General features: G+C 44.4%; 1 protein-coding gene across 5 annotated transcripts in view; it reads left to right on the plus strand.

The window, feature by feature from the left end:
• Positions 1 to 16: 16 nt before the first annotated feature.
• Positions 17 to 14,659, plus strand: part of LOC136166594 (zinc finger protein 621-like) — a 28,018-nt gene continuing 13,375 nt past the window's right edge. The window contains exons 1-5 of one of the 5 annotated variants that reach the window (XM_065933081.1): positions 17 to 116; positions 825 to 908; positions 8,138 to 8,264; positions 8,809 to 8,913; positions 10,531 to 14,009. In XM_065933081.1, the coding sequence (XP_065789153.1) occupies positions 885 to 908; positions 8,138 to 8,264; positions 8,809 to 8,913; positions 10,531 to 11,582 (1,308 nt within the window). In that variant the 5' untranslated portion in view covers positions 17 to 116; positions 825 to 884 and the 3' untranslated portion in view covers positions 11,583 to 14,009. Of the gene's footprint in view, positions 358 to 824; positions 909 to 2,911; positions 2,945 to 8,137; positions 8,265 to 8,808; positions 8,914 to 10,530; positions 14,010 to 14,659 lie in introns of those variants that run through there. The other 4 variants (XM_065933082.1, XM_065933080.1, XM_065933085.1 and 1 more) reach the window with 4 other exon arrangements.

Here is a 14,659-nt window from a genome sequence, read left to right on the forward strand (position 1 = left end):
GTGAGGTCTCGCCGCCGGAACCACCGAGATGGGCGGCCTAGAGGGATGGTGGACACCTGCGCTCGCTTCTGCATGATCTTTGAGAGAACCCCTTTAGGGGTTATGAGGGAAAGAGGGTAAATTCTGGCGAGCTCTTCTTGTCAGTCCCGTTAGGCGCCGGCTTCCTCGTTTTCCTTAGCGCCTCGTCAGCACGCTGCCCCTGAACTCTCCTCCCTCTGACCGGATGCCCCGGCGTCTGGGCCTCACAGAAGCCGCAGAGGTGGCTGCGGGTCCAGAGCCCTGGTCCAGTCCCTTGCCTATCGAGGCGGGATCCTTTTTTTGTCTAAAAGAAGTTGACCCAACAGTCCCCTGTGGCCGGTACTGAAGTTTCTGATGTTTGGGGTCTCCTGCTTGCTTGGGTGGAGAGCCTCTTGGGGTCTCCCGTGCCCTGATAGCTAATATGACTATGAATATTTCACTCAGTCCAAATCCAGCCACCCTTGTCTCCTCTCTATAGGCACTTTTGGGAGTCAATGACGTGGTCCCCATAAGCACTTTTTTAGGTTTTTAAGTTTGTTCAGACCCAGCACTGTAGGGGCCGAATTTGTCATGTGTGTCTCGGTCCACTCGGTGTGAATGGGCCCAGTAGCGCTCTTGGGCAGAGGAGACAGGTGGTGGATTGTCCCGAATACCAGCTAGAGCAATTCATGAGAAGGTGGCGGCGATCAGCCAGTGGAGGGCTGGTAGAGACTCCTGCCAATGCTGGAAATGAGATGGAAGACTGGGCGTTTGTGGGTAATGATGTAGAAAAGGGACCATTGCGCTCATGGCTGTTCTTCTCTTAGCTTTTAAGGTTCTTGCTTTTCCAAACCGGGAAGAGTGCACAGAGCCAGGGGACATCAGCCATGCTCCAAATCACTTGGCCTCAGGTGAGCCTACCTTCATTTCAGTCTTAAAAGTCACATTAGCTATCAGGTCATTAGGAAGGGACCAAAAAGGCCTCACTTGGCCAGGCTGTGGTTTCCCTCTTGAGTCCATCCCCCGGGCTAAGGTTGTAAATACGTGGTGGGGAAGGTTAGAGTCTTGTGTGTAGCCTGAAGAGTTTGGATATATAGATTTAAATAGAAAAGGGGGGACCCAGGTCAAGAAATTCCCTCAGAATGTGAAAATCCAGATCATGTTGTACAAATAAAAGTTGTTTGCACAGATACAGAAAACAACCTTATCTAGAGGGAAACACGTTGAGGGTGGGGGATAAATTAGAAATATGGGATTAGCAAAAAAGATAAGGTTGCCAGGTAAGAAACAGCTTGAGACAAATTCTTAATTGAAGAGATTGTTCCTCAAATAGTAGGGGTATCCCAGAGAGACCTGCATTGTTCCTTCCGTATGTGCTTTCAGACGCTAGGCACATAGGGCTGAATAATGCAGACAAGTTCTCCTTTCTCATGGAGGGTACTTTTACCAAAAACAAGTAAGTTGATATCGTAAGTTGCTCAAGTACAGTGCTTCCTAACAGTGAGGTCCATAGCTGGGCAGGATCAGGACCACCTGGGTGCTTATTAAAACTGCAATTTGCTAGGTGCCACCCTAGATCAGTAATCATACTGGGGAGGAGGGTAGGTCAGGTCAGGAATCTGTTATAGCAAGTTCTGTGGGTGATTCTCAGGCACCCTCTCAAATTTGAGAAGCTTCAAAGAAGCTCCTTTTGAAGGTGATCGTCAGGGAATCCCTCATGGAGGTGGTCACGTGAGCTTGAGACCTCAAGGATGAAGTAGAAATAGGATGGAGAACTACTGGAGAGAGAGCCAAAGCTGAGCTTTCCAGAGTGTAGAAAATGCATCAGCCCTGAGGTAAGAGAGAAAGCTGGGTGTATTCTAGGGGTAGAGAGGGGTTAGAGGAAGTAGTTCATTGTGAGGTGGGACAAACTAGGCACAACTAGTGTCTCGGAGGTCACTATGAAGACTCAGGTTTCACTTCTGAGTTCAGTAGGAAGATGCTAACGGATTTTAAGCAGGGCATGTGAAAGGGATGGATTTATATATTAAAGAGATTTTGGCCCATAGTGGTGAGTTGGTTGCAAAAGAACATGAGTCATTTTGGAGGATATTACAATCTGGGTAAGAGATTAAGTATTGCTCTCTCAGCTCCCTCCCTTTTCTTTTCTTAGTAGACTTCTTTTTTTTTTTTTTTTTAAAGAGAAGTTTTAGGTTCTTAGCATAATTAAACAAATAGCACAGAGTTCCCATATGCTTTCTGGCCCCATACATGCATAGCCCTCAGAGTGGTACATTAGTTCAAATTGATGAACCTCCATTGACACATCGTAGTCACCCAGAGTCCATAACTTGCACTAGGGTTCACTCTCGGTGTTGTACATTCTATGGGTTACACGTGTATAATGACGTGTATTTACTATTGTTGTATCATACAGAGGCTTTTCACAGGCTCTGAAAATTCTGTGTCCTACCCTCCTTTCCTGGCAACTGTCCATCTTTTTGCTTTTTCCAGAAAATTGTGTAGTTGGTATCCTACCTTTTTATGTTGGTTTCATTCACTTAGTAGTATTCATTTCAGGTTCTTGTGTGACTTTTCATGGCTTGATAGCTTTTTAAAGCGCTGTTTAATATCCCATTGACTGTACCACAGTTTATTCACCTACTGAAGGACCATTTCATTGCTTCCAAGGTTTGGCAATTATGAATAAAACTACTGTAAGCATCCTTGTGCTTGTTTTTGTGTGGACATACGTTTTTAGCTCATTGGGAAGATACCAAGGAGTATGATTGCTGGGTCATATGGTTAGAATGTGTTTATTCTTGTTTTGTAAGAAGCTGTTAAACTGTCTTCCAAAGTGACTGCACCAGTTTGTATTTTCACCAGCAGTGACTGAGAGTTCGTGTTGCTCCACATCCTCACCAGTATTTGGTGGTTTCAGTGTTTCGGATTTTGGTCATTCTGCTAGGTATGTTGTGGTATCTCATTGTTTTAATTTGCATTTCCCTGAACACATAAGTTGTAGAGTATCTTTTTATATACCTGTTTGCCATCTGTATAACTTCTTTGGTGAGATTTCTGTTTGGGTCTTTTGCCCATTTTTTAATCAGGTTCTTCATTTTTCTGTTGAGTTTTTAGAGTTCTTTGTGTACTTGGGATAATAGTCCTTTATTATGTGTGTCTCTTTAAATGTTTTCTCACTCTCTATGGCCTATATTCTCATTTGCTTGAAGTATTGTCCTTTTCAGGTAGGGTTCAATTCCCTCCCATCTTTTCTTTCAAAAATGTATTTCCTTCAAAACCTTCTCAGGTAGTCTGTCACACTTACTTTTCTCAGATGACTTTAAATGAGCCCCAGCCTCTGCATTCATCCCATTGATTTTTTTTGGTGGAGAAGTTGATTTTATTGGAATCATAGGCAAAATTGGGGATAATTGACTTCTTTACAAGTTTGATTCTTCCCATTTAGAAACACTGTATATTCTAGTTTATTCAGTTCCTGTTTTATTTATTTTAATAATCATTTTGTTTTCTTCATCTTTTTTTGCAGGTTTTTGTTGGGTCTACTCTTAGCTCTTTTCATACGAATGGCATCTTATTTTCTCCCATTTTGTCTTTTAATCGTTCATAGTGATATTTAATAAAACTAATCATTTTGGTTCATGTATCCTATATCTAGCTAACTTAATGAATTATCTTGTCAGTTTTGAATGTTTTTCATTTATTTTCTTGGGTCTTGGATATTTTTTAGGCAGATAGCCATTTCATCTGCAAGCAAAGATATTTATGTTACTTCGTTAGCTGTATTTATGCTGCTTGTCCAGTCTTTTACCGAAAGTAGAACCTCAGTGCATGCTAAATTATCAGCCATCAGCTTTAATGGATGTGCCCTGGCATTTCACTGTGAAAGTGGTATTTGCTGTTCTTTTCTGACCTTCATAAGCGTAAAAATTCCATTTGTGATCGAACCATTTTTGAAATTAATTTTTCCCCAAATTCACATTAATCATCTTGGATCTGCCAGACACTAGGAAAAGCTACTACTAGCTTTTACCTATTGCCAGGCACTAGGGAGAGCTACTAAGTAAACCTGCTGTGCACTAGGAAAGCAGTAATGAAGAAAGCAGAATCCTTGCCTCATGGCTTACTTTCTGGTGAGAGGGAGACACCTGATAAAAGTGTAATTTGTCAGATGATGAAAAAATACAGTGGAGAAAAATAATCTGAGGTACACAGGGACCATCCACAGGAGGAGGAAAATTATATCAACAACCTAACTGTCTTAAAATAGTAAGTTCCCCTTTATTTAAAAACACATGTTTTAGTTATTTTTGGTTGCACTGGGTCTCTGCTGTTGTGGCGCTTTCTCTAGTTGTGAGCGGGGACTGCTCTCTATTTGTGGTTTGAGGGCTTCTGTGTTGCAGTGGCTTCTCTTGTCGTGGAGCATGGTCTCTAGGCACGCAGGCTTCAGTAGTTGCGGCACAATGGCTTAGTTCCTCCACGGCATGTGGAATCTTCCCAGACCAGGGATTGAACCAGTGTCCACTGCATTGCCAGGCAGATTCTTATAAACTAGACCACCAGGGAAGCCCAAGTTCCCCTTTAATGGCATTTTTTTGAACTCATGATACCTGGGAATATTTGAAAGCAGGTGGGAAGAACAGCATGTCAAGGAAGACGGTACTGGGTGGGGAAGACTGTGAGAGCAGCTCCGGAGATGTGAGGGAATGAGACTTGACTTCCAGGAAGCAGAGTGAAGTTCGGTTTTTCTACCAGACTGTGGCTGCTGTCCTCAGAAGCCCTTAATGCCTTGTTGCTGAGTCGGTGATTACTCACAGGACATCGTGGTTCTATCTGATGTTTGGATTTTGGGCTCAAGTATTTCAGGGGCCCTGTGGAATTTGTCAGTGCTCAGTTTAAGGGTCAGCTCTCCTTTGAGAAGTTTCTAAATTTGTTCTTTTATGTTCTTTTTCTTTCACTCTCTCCTTTTGAATTCCCTAGTTCTGGTTTGAAAAGGACCCCCTCATAAGGACCTGAGTTTAGAGCTAGGAGAGTAGCTAGGAGCAGTTACCAGCATCTGTCCTGGGGATGTGTTTCTTCCCTGCTTCCTCCAGCAGCCGTTGTGAGAGTGTTCCCTTCTCCCTGTCACCTGTGGTGTCTCCAGAGCACAGGCTGCTCTGGGGGCTGCCAGGAGAGATTGGGACACTCAGAGAATCAGGGGCTTAGCTGAGCCCCAGTGGGTAGGTGTTTTCATTTTCATCAGCTGAAAAGAATGCTGACTGCATAGGGTAGTGAGACTCCCAGGAGGTGGAATCATCTGTGGGGTCATCAAGGTGAGAAGGTGCAGAAGTCTGGAAACCCCTTCTAGATTGGGAGTCCAGTCTCTGTGGTCTGCATGGGGCAGTCTGTCCATAGAAGCAAAGAGGGTAGCCTGTGGACGCCGTTAGAGACTGTTCTTGTGTCTCAGAAGATGCAGAGGCTCTGGCTTCTAGAATGATGTGTGCTGTTCTGAAATAGCTGATCCCTCAGTCTAGATTGGGGGAGGGGCCCCGTGTGGCCTGGAGGGAGCATGATAAAGATAGATTGACTGTTGATTTTGGAAGTTGTGGGTGTGAAAAGATCTTCTGCAGACAGGGGCGACACCAGGTTATGAGGAGGTTCAGGGGTTGGCTCTGTGTTTGGAGAAGTTCATGAACCCAGTGTCGGAGGCAGCTCGCTATGTGGGAGGAGCCCAGGTTTGCTGTTTGACAAGTTTGGGTTGAAGTCCCAGCTCTGTCACTTCCTGGCTGTGTGATTTGGGGCAAAGTAGTGAATTTTTCTGAACTTTAATTTCATTCTTTGAAAAATGGGGGTAAATAACTCTGACTTCACATTGTGTTGTAAAGAGTAAATGACAGACAAGATTTAGAAGTACCCACCCAAGAGTCTGGTGCCTAGGGTCTAGTCTATGAATATGAGTTCTCGTCACGCTTGGGATGATGGAGGTGGCCCGGGAAGACAGGGAGGAGTGAACTTTCACGAGTGGGATGAAGCGCAAGACACAGGGCAGGGGATGTGCCCGTGCCTAGAGACAGGACACAGCCAGCCCTCTCTGAAGATGTGTGGTTCAGAGAAGAGGCCAGAATAGGCAGGCTGCAGGTTTCCTTCAAGAGAGCTGGCTTTCTAATACGGTAAGAAGGAATGAAAAGAAATTTGTGAAATATTGGGAGTGTTTTTTAAGAAATGTTTGTTTCCTATTGTAATATAGTTGATTAGCAATGTGTTAGTTTCAGGCACACAGCACAGCAGTTCAGTTATACGTATTCAAGTATCTATTCTTTTTCAAATTCTTTCCCTATATTGGTTATTGCAGAATATACAGCAGAGTTCCCTGTGCCGTGCAGTGGACCTTCGTCAGTTATCTCTTTTAAACCTAGTAGTGTATACATGTCAGTCCCGAACTCCCACTCTTTCCCTCCCCACTGACCTTCCCCTCTGGTAACCACAGATTCCTTCTCTAAGTCTGTGAGTCTGTTTCTGTTTAGTTCTTTTGTGTCTTGTTTTTCTTTTTAAAGATTCTGCATATAGGCTATATCATATGATTCTCTTTCTCCATCTGACTGACTTAACTCAGTATGACCGTCTCTAGGTCCGTCCGTGTTCCTGCAGATGGCATTATCTTATTCTCTTTTTATGGCCAAGTATATTCCATTGTGGGCTTCCCAGGTGTCTCAGTGGTAAAGAATCCACCTGCCAATGCAGGAGACTCAGGAGAACTGCCTGGAGGAGAAAATGGCAACCACTCCAGTATTCTTGCCTGGTAAACCCCATGTACAGAGAGCCTGGTGGACTACAGCCCTTGGGGTCGCAGGAGAGTCAGACACAACTGAATTACTAAACGTCAGCAACAATATTCCGCTGTATATATGTACCATTCCTCCACTGATGGACATCTAGGTTGCTTCTGTGTCCTGACTGTTGTAAACAGTGCTGCAGTGAACACTGGGGTACATATGTCCTTTTGAATTACGGTTTTCTCTGGATATATGCCTAGCAGTGGGATTGCTAAATCATTTGGTAGCTCTGTTTTTGTTTTGTAAGGAACCTCTGTACTCTTCTCCACAGAGGCTGTACCAGTGTACATTCCCATCAACAGTGTAGGGAGGTTCACTTTTCTCCATACCCTCTCCAGCATTTATTGTTTGTAGATATTTAGGTGATGGCTGTTCTGAACAGTGTGATGCCTCATTGCAGTTTTGACTTGCATTTCTCATAGTCTCTCTAAAGATGCTGAGCATCTTTTCACATGCTTCTTGGCCATGTGTATGTCTTTTTTGGAGAAATGTCTGTTTGGATCTTCTACCCATTTTTGATTGGATTTTTTTTTTTAATTGAATGCATAAGCTGTTTGTAATTTGGAAGATTAATCCCTTGTCAGTCATATTGTTTACAGATATTTTCTCTCACTTTGGGTTTTTGCCGTGCAAAGGCTTTTGAGTGTGATTAGATTCTATTTGTTTATTTTTGTTTTTCTTTTCATTACTCTGGGAGATGAACTGAAACAGATATTACTGTGATTTATGTCAAAAAGTGTTCTGCCTATGTTTTCCTTTAGATCTTTAATCTATTTTGATTTTGTTGTTATACATCATGTTAGAGAATGTTCTGATTTCATTTTTTTTTTTTTTTTAACGTGTAGCTGTACTGGGGCTATTTCTAAGGAGTGGCTTCTCTGTGTATAGTGGAGGCTGGTAGGGAAGGCCAAGGAGAAACTGTATCAGGAAGTACGTGCGGTGGTGTACATGTGCTTCAGCTGAGAGGAGACGGGGAGAGTAGTTGGGGTACAGAGAATAAGGTGACAGGTTATGGGTGCCTCAGGGCAGTGGGTCCTAGAGAGACAGCTCCATGGAGACAGGGACATAAGCGGTTGATACAGTCACAACCTGGAGAGCCCCGGATGCCAGGCTGTGAGGTTGGGATGACAGTTTGGAGCCACAGGGCTGAGCAGGTGGGACAGCCTTGGTGTTCCACATTTGAAGGTGGGAGCCAGTGCTCTTGTCCATAGAACAGAGCTTCCTCGGGGCTCAGTCACAGACCTTGGCAGGTCCACCTCTTCCCAGAAGCTCACACTGGCCCCCTCTGGCCCTCACTCAAGAGCTTGAGCAGGAACCTGTTGTTTCAGGAGCCAGTGACCTTTGAGGACGTGGCTGTGTACTTCAGCCAGAACCAATGGGCCAGCCTGGACTCTGCGCAGAGGGCCCTGTACAGGGAGGTGATGCTGGAGAATTATGCAAACGTGGCTTCCCTGGGTAAGGTCCCTCAGTGGCCCTCTGATAGTTGACGTCCTCCTCAAGTGTCTTGGAGGTTCTAGTAGTCCTTAGGGTTCTGTGCAGATGCTGGGTGGGGAAATCCCAGGTTCCCTCTGGCTTTGTTTTGGACTTTATTCCTTCCCAGGGAGGAGCGTGGTTTTGGACCTTGAAGGAAAGGACTCTTGGGGTGCCCCCAGGAGGCGTCAGTTCCTCCGTCCTTGCAGTGTCGTGGATGTGGGCCCTCTCCTGTGTGCAGGAACCTCCCAGGATCTCAGTACATTCATCCTTCCTGAGGGGATGTCCTTTCTTCTGAGTCAGGGCGAGCTTGCACTTTCTCCCTGGGGAGAATCACTGTCTCCCTGATCTTTCCATGGAGTACAGTTGGGACCCCTTCCTCAGAACCCCTGTGTGGCTCATTGGTCCCCCAGGAAGCCCCCTTCTCCCCCCAGCTCAACTTGCCTGCCTTGGGGTGGGCAGAGGGATCTCAGTAACAGCTCTGGATGTCTCCCTTCAATTTGTCTGTTTCTCTTTCTTGCTGGAGTAGTGTCTCCATTCCCCAGACCTGATCTGATCTCCCAGCTGGAGAGAGGGGAAGCTCCATGGGACCCCAATCCCTGGGAAGCAGAGGATTTGAGAGGCATCTGTCCAGGTGAGTAGGGGGACTTAGCACCTTCTGGTTTCGCCTTCCTGGTTTACTGGAAATGTTTCTTCTGCAGTGGAGAGCAAAGCTCCCTGTAGCTGACTCGGTCACTTGCTGACCAGTATTGAGTTCCTGTTCCTAACCTGTAAGGATGGTTTTCATGGCGGGGTGGTAGGGTTTCAGCCATACTTTAAGGAAAGTGTGATTCTGTGCATCAGACTGATTGATTTGTACCATAGCTATGATTTTATTTGCCTTTTTAGTGTTTATATCACTTTTAGTATTTTAAAGTTACATAATGTTGTAGTTTACAATGAATTTGTTTTAAATGGGGCCATAGAAGAAAGGGCAAGAATATTCCCCCAATACCATACTCTCAAGATACATCCACCCATCCTAAAATTTCCAGAGTCTGCTTACCAGTCAGTCCTGGAAGGTTTTAATTACTTGGGTTTTCTTTACTTTAGGAAGAAACTTTTAAGGTCTCACTTCTCACACATACTGTAATGCTGTAAAAAGTGATTCTTTTAGTGGTGACACCACAGTGGCCTACAGTTCTGCAATCACCTTATGTTCCCTCTGACTTCCTAAAAGAAAGAATCTTTTATCCCAGAATATTATGTGAAATATTTAAAGTAGAATCATTTGGCTGTTACTTAAAATTCAGAATTGGGGGTTGTTTCCTGGCTGGTTCCAGGTGGGGCATTGGGATCCATCGTTTCTCTGTTGGTGTTTCCAAGCTGCTAGCTGCTCCCCTTTGTCTCATGGATGTCTTTTCCCTTCTTGAGGGTCTCCCTCTCTCTCTCTTTTAAAGCCTGTTTGAATTTCTTTCTGTTCCCTCTTATCTCTGCCATTCTTTTTTCCCCTCCTGCTTCCTTTCCTTCTCACTCATGAAGTTCTCATTTGCCCACCTCACCTTCCTTGGTTCATTCCCCAGCCCTTCCTTATAAGAGGCACTTCCTGCACTGCAGTGTCATCATTTGTCCAGTTTATGCTGTTGTTTTTCTTTTTCTTTCTCATCCTCCTTTGGAAGCTCATAACCATCTCATGGTATATATATATTTTTCACTTTTGAATACATATATTTAACAAAACAAATGGAATGTGATCAAAATACAAAGAGAAAGGGGGCGATGTTACACCTGGGCATCAATTACACATTTGGAATAGTTATCTTTACTTATTAAATTCTATCAACAGAAAAAATTTTGTTTAAAAAGACAACTAATAATTCTCTGATAATTAACTGTTAACAGAAAGGCTCTAAAGTAACTGCAGGGAAGAATAAACTAAGGGTAATACAGTAAAATGCATGAAGTTACTGCTGGCAAACTGTGTTTTTAAACTGGAAAAGTAGACCATCTCATGAAACAGTTGTTAATTGCGATGTGTTGTTGTTGTTTAGTTACTAAGTTGTGTCTGACTCTTTGTGACCCCATGGTCTGTAGCCCACCAGGCTTCTCTGTCCATGGGATTTCCCAGGCAAGAATAACAGAGTGGGTTGCCATTTCCTTCTCTTCATGGTATATTTTTGAAATATCACATCCTAGAAGAGAAAACCAGGACTGCTGGAACCTGTTTCCCTTCCAGTTCAGTAATGAGGAAACTTGTGGTTTCTTTGGTCAGGTGGTGAGAGGGGCATCAAGACAGAAGAGCCGGCGGTAGAGCAGCAAGCCTCTGAGGGCACAGAGGCCCACGGCAGGCCCGTGGGAGGGCTTCTCACGAACGTGTCTCAGCACTTGGATTTTGAAAGCAAGGCAGTGTGGCAGACTTTCAGTCTGAATCCCAATCTGATACTCCGAGGTGGCATGAAGTTCTACAAATGTAAAGAATGTGGGAAGATCTTCCGATACAACTCAAAGCTCCTTCGGCATCAGAGGAGCCACACTGGGGAAAAGCCCTTCAAGTGCAAGGAGTGTGGCAAAGCTTTCAAATCCAGCTACGACTGTATCGTACACGAGAAAAATCACATTGGTCAAGGACCCTATGAATGTAAGGAGTGTGGCAAGGGTCTGAGTTCCAACACCGCCTTGACCCAGCACCAGAGGATCCACACGGGGGAGAAGCCCTATGAATGTAAGGAGTGTGGCAAGGCCTTCCGTCGGAGCGCTGCCTACCTGCAGCACCAGAGGCTACACACGGGGGAGAAACTCTACAAATGTAAGGAGTGTTGGAAAGGCTTTGGGTGTAGGTCACTTTTTATCGTCCACCAACGCATCCACACCGGGGAGAAACCCTACCAGTGTAAGGAGTGTGGGAAGGCGTTCAGCCAGAAGATCGCCTGCATTCAGCATCAGAGAGTTCACACCGGAGAGAAGCCCTATGAGTGTAAGGTGTGTGGGAAAGCCTTCAAGTGGTACGGTAGCTTTGTTCAGCATCAGAAAGTGCACCCCGTGGAGAAGAAGCCCATCAAGGCTCTCGGGCCGCCCCTGCTGCACCCCCAGGGCCCTTCTGCACCCTTAGCTCCTGGGCATCTCCAGGGCCCGGGCTCTGCTCCTGCTGTGGTCGTGGCCTTGCCACACGCCGTCCTCATTCCTGCCTCCGGGCCCGTGTTCATGCTGCTGCCCACCTCTGGGGTTCTTTCATCCCCTGTCCAAGTAGTTCGTGTCTTCCAGGGTCTTCCTCCCGCTGTGAAGCCTTCCCCAGTCATTCTGACCCCTGCTCCTCACCCCCCATGACCTCTGTCTTGGCACTTCTCTGGCTGTTACAGCAGATCTCTAACCTACCTTCAGCTTGCTTTGTAGCTTTTACACTGTACCTGTATTCCTACTATTTCAGCATAAACTCCATTGTAATTGAGATATATTTAAAGACTGTGTTTATATAATGTATTCTCTTTTCTTCTGGGTAGATAATGGAAACACTTGCCTTTGATATTGGTCCCTTGCAGACTTGAGCAGTGATGGCCGTATCTGCATCCTGGGGCTGCTGGTTTGGGAAGTGCTGGTAGGACGCCGTGGTGAATTAGGTACCTTTGAGATAGGACATCCCCATATAAGCCCCCTGTGATGTGAGAGAAGCTGCCTGTGAGAAACAGGCATGTAAGATCTGTCAGAGTTTAGAAGTGGCATCAGCTTCCAACCAGGGCCTTTAAAAATAAATGCAGGTGGTTCAGTGGCTGAAGGTGTGGTGTATTCATGCAGGTGAAGTTGGGTTGTCCTAGACACAGACCGTTGAGGTTCTTGTACGTCTCTGCTAAAAATATGTGAAATAACCAGTTAGAAAACATATATGTGGCTTCCCTGGTGGCTCAGTGGTAAGGAATCCCCCTGCCAATGCAGGAGACATGGGTTTGATCCCTGGTCCGGGATGATTCCCACATGCCGCAGGGCAACTAAGCCCATGCGTCACAACTACTGAGCCTGCTCTCTAGAGCCTGGGAGCCGCAACTACTGAGCTTGCGAGCCCTAGAGCTTGTACTTTGCAGCAAGAGAAGCCACTGCAGTGAGAAGCCCATGTATTGCAACTAGAGAGTAGCCCCCACTTGCTGCAACTAGAGAAGAGCCCGTGCAGCAATGAAAACCCAGCACAGTCAAAAATAAGTAAATAATAATGATAATAAATGTATGCAGTGATAACAATCATTTATATGATTGAGAGCAATCAGGTCTTGAAACATGAACTTGTTTTTTATCTTTAGTTTTGCTCTTGATACCTAGTTGTTTCTTTCTTTCTTTCTTTCTTTCTTTTTTTTAAGCAAATGAACTTTTAAAAAATTTTTTGGCCGTTCCAGATCTTCACTGTGGCACAAGCGCTTCTCTAGCTGTGACACATGGGCATAGTTGCCCCTACGGTATGTGGGATCTTAGTTCCATGACCAGAGATTGAACCCAGGCCCCCTTGCATTGGGAGCTTGGAGTCTTAGCCACTGGACCACTTTGGAAAGTCCCTGGTCATTTCCTTTTAACTTTGGTTTCTTTAGTACGTGTACACCTAGACATTCATCTTTGCTCCGTCTGTTGTGTAAATTTTTCTTAGTGGGCATTTTGGCTTCCTATTTGCAAGTAGCACTGGTTTCTGCACTTTTCTCCAGATAGCATAAATTATAAATATGAGTTTGACAAATTACTAAAGAAATAGGAGCAGGCGATCTGGGGAAAATCTGAATATGCCTGTGGAATTTTTTTTTTAATAATTTTTATTTATTTTTGTTTGCATTGGGTCTTTGTTGCTGCACGTGGGCTTCCTCTAGTTGTGTGTGGGCTTCCCACTGCAGGGGTTTCTCTTGTTGCAGAACATGGGCTCTAGGGTGCTTTGATTCATGGTGACACATGGCCTTAGTTGCCTCATTTATGTAGAATCCTCCCAGACCAGGGATCAAACCTGTAACCCACCAGACTCCTCTATCCCCCACTGTCTCCTGAAGTTAGCTCAATACATGTCCATTGATCAGTGATGCTATCTAAACATTTCATCGTCTGCTGCCCCCTTTTCATTTTGCCTTCAAGCTTTCCCAGTATCAGGGTCTTTTCCAGTGAGTTGACTCTTCACATCAGGTGACCAAAGTAATGGAGTTTCAGCTTCAGTATCAGTCCTTCCAGTGAATATTCAGGACTGATTTCCTTTAGGATTGACTGATTTGATCACCTTGCAGTCCCAGGGACTCTCAAGAGGTTGTGACAGGTTAGTGAAGTACAGTTTTAGATTGGTCTTGTTTTTGACCTTAAATGAGGTCTTTTATAACTATGCAAAGGACTATGTGAAGTAATTTCTGGGAAAAGAACTTGAGTTATGCCTTACAGGCACACCTTATTTTATCGTGCTTCATTGTATCTGTTTTGCAGATACTGTAATTTTTACAAATGGAAGGTTCGTGGCAGCACTGCATTATCATATAATGGCTAAGATATTTTAGCAATAAAGTATTTTTTAATTAAAGTTTTTCCTTTTTTTTTTTTCCCTCTGACATAATACTGTTATACACTTCATAGACTATAGTGTAAACAACTTTTATATGCACTGGGAAACCAGAAAATTCATGTGACTTCCTTTCTTGCTGTATTTGCTTTATCATGGTGGTCTGGAACCCAACCCACAGTATATCTCCAAGGTATGCCTTTATCAACACAAAGTAAATCCTTAAATGTTCATGGAAAGTTGCTTTTCTATCTTGCAAGGTAGATTGTTTCTACCTTGTAATCAGTGCTTCTTAAATTTTGCCATATGTCTGAATAACCTGGTGTAAAATGAGTAATTTTCTGGCCTAACTCTCAGAGATTGATTTTATAAAAACTTCTTATTGGAATTTAATTGATTTACAATGTTGTGTTAGTTTCTGCTCTATAGCAAAGTGTCTGATTGTGGATATCCATGGTGATGCCCAGCCCTTGAGTGTGGACCACGCTTTGAGAGACTGCCTTGAGCAGAAGCTGTCTGGGGGCGTACATTGATAAAGGGCTTGCCCTGTTTCTCAGTGGTCTGAGACCTCTACAAGTAGTTTGGGTGGTGTCAGTTTAGAAGAGAGAACAGCAAGTGGAATTGATCTGTAGGGAAGAAGAAGGAAGGGGAAAGAGATGTGATGTGGCCTATGGAGTCCTTGAGTTCTCCACTGCCTGGAAGTTCCTGAGGTGGACTGTGGCTGGGTTTTGCTGTTTTTGTTGTTGACTTGCATGTTGGCTGAAAGAACATTTTTTTTCTTACATAAATTAATACACTTTAAAATAGCTCCTGAGTTAAAGAGAGCACAAAGTGGATGCTGCAGATGGTTTAGAAATGAGCAACAATAGTCAGGAGACTTAGTGGGGTCTATGCGATG

This window comes from Muntiacus reevesi, chromosome 4, assembly GCF_963930625.1.
Source record: "Muntiacus reevesi chromosome 4, mMunRee1.1, whole genome shotgun sequence".
NCBI classification, from domain to species: domain Eukaryota; kingdom Metazoa; phylum Chordata; class Mammalia; order Artiodactyla; family Cervidae; genus Muntiacus; species Muntiacus reevesi.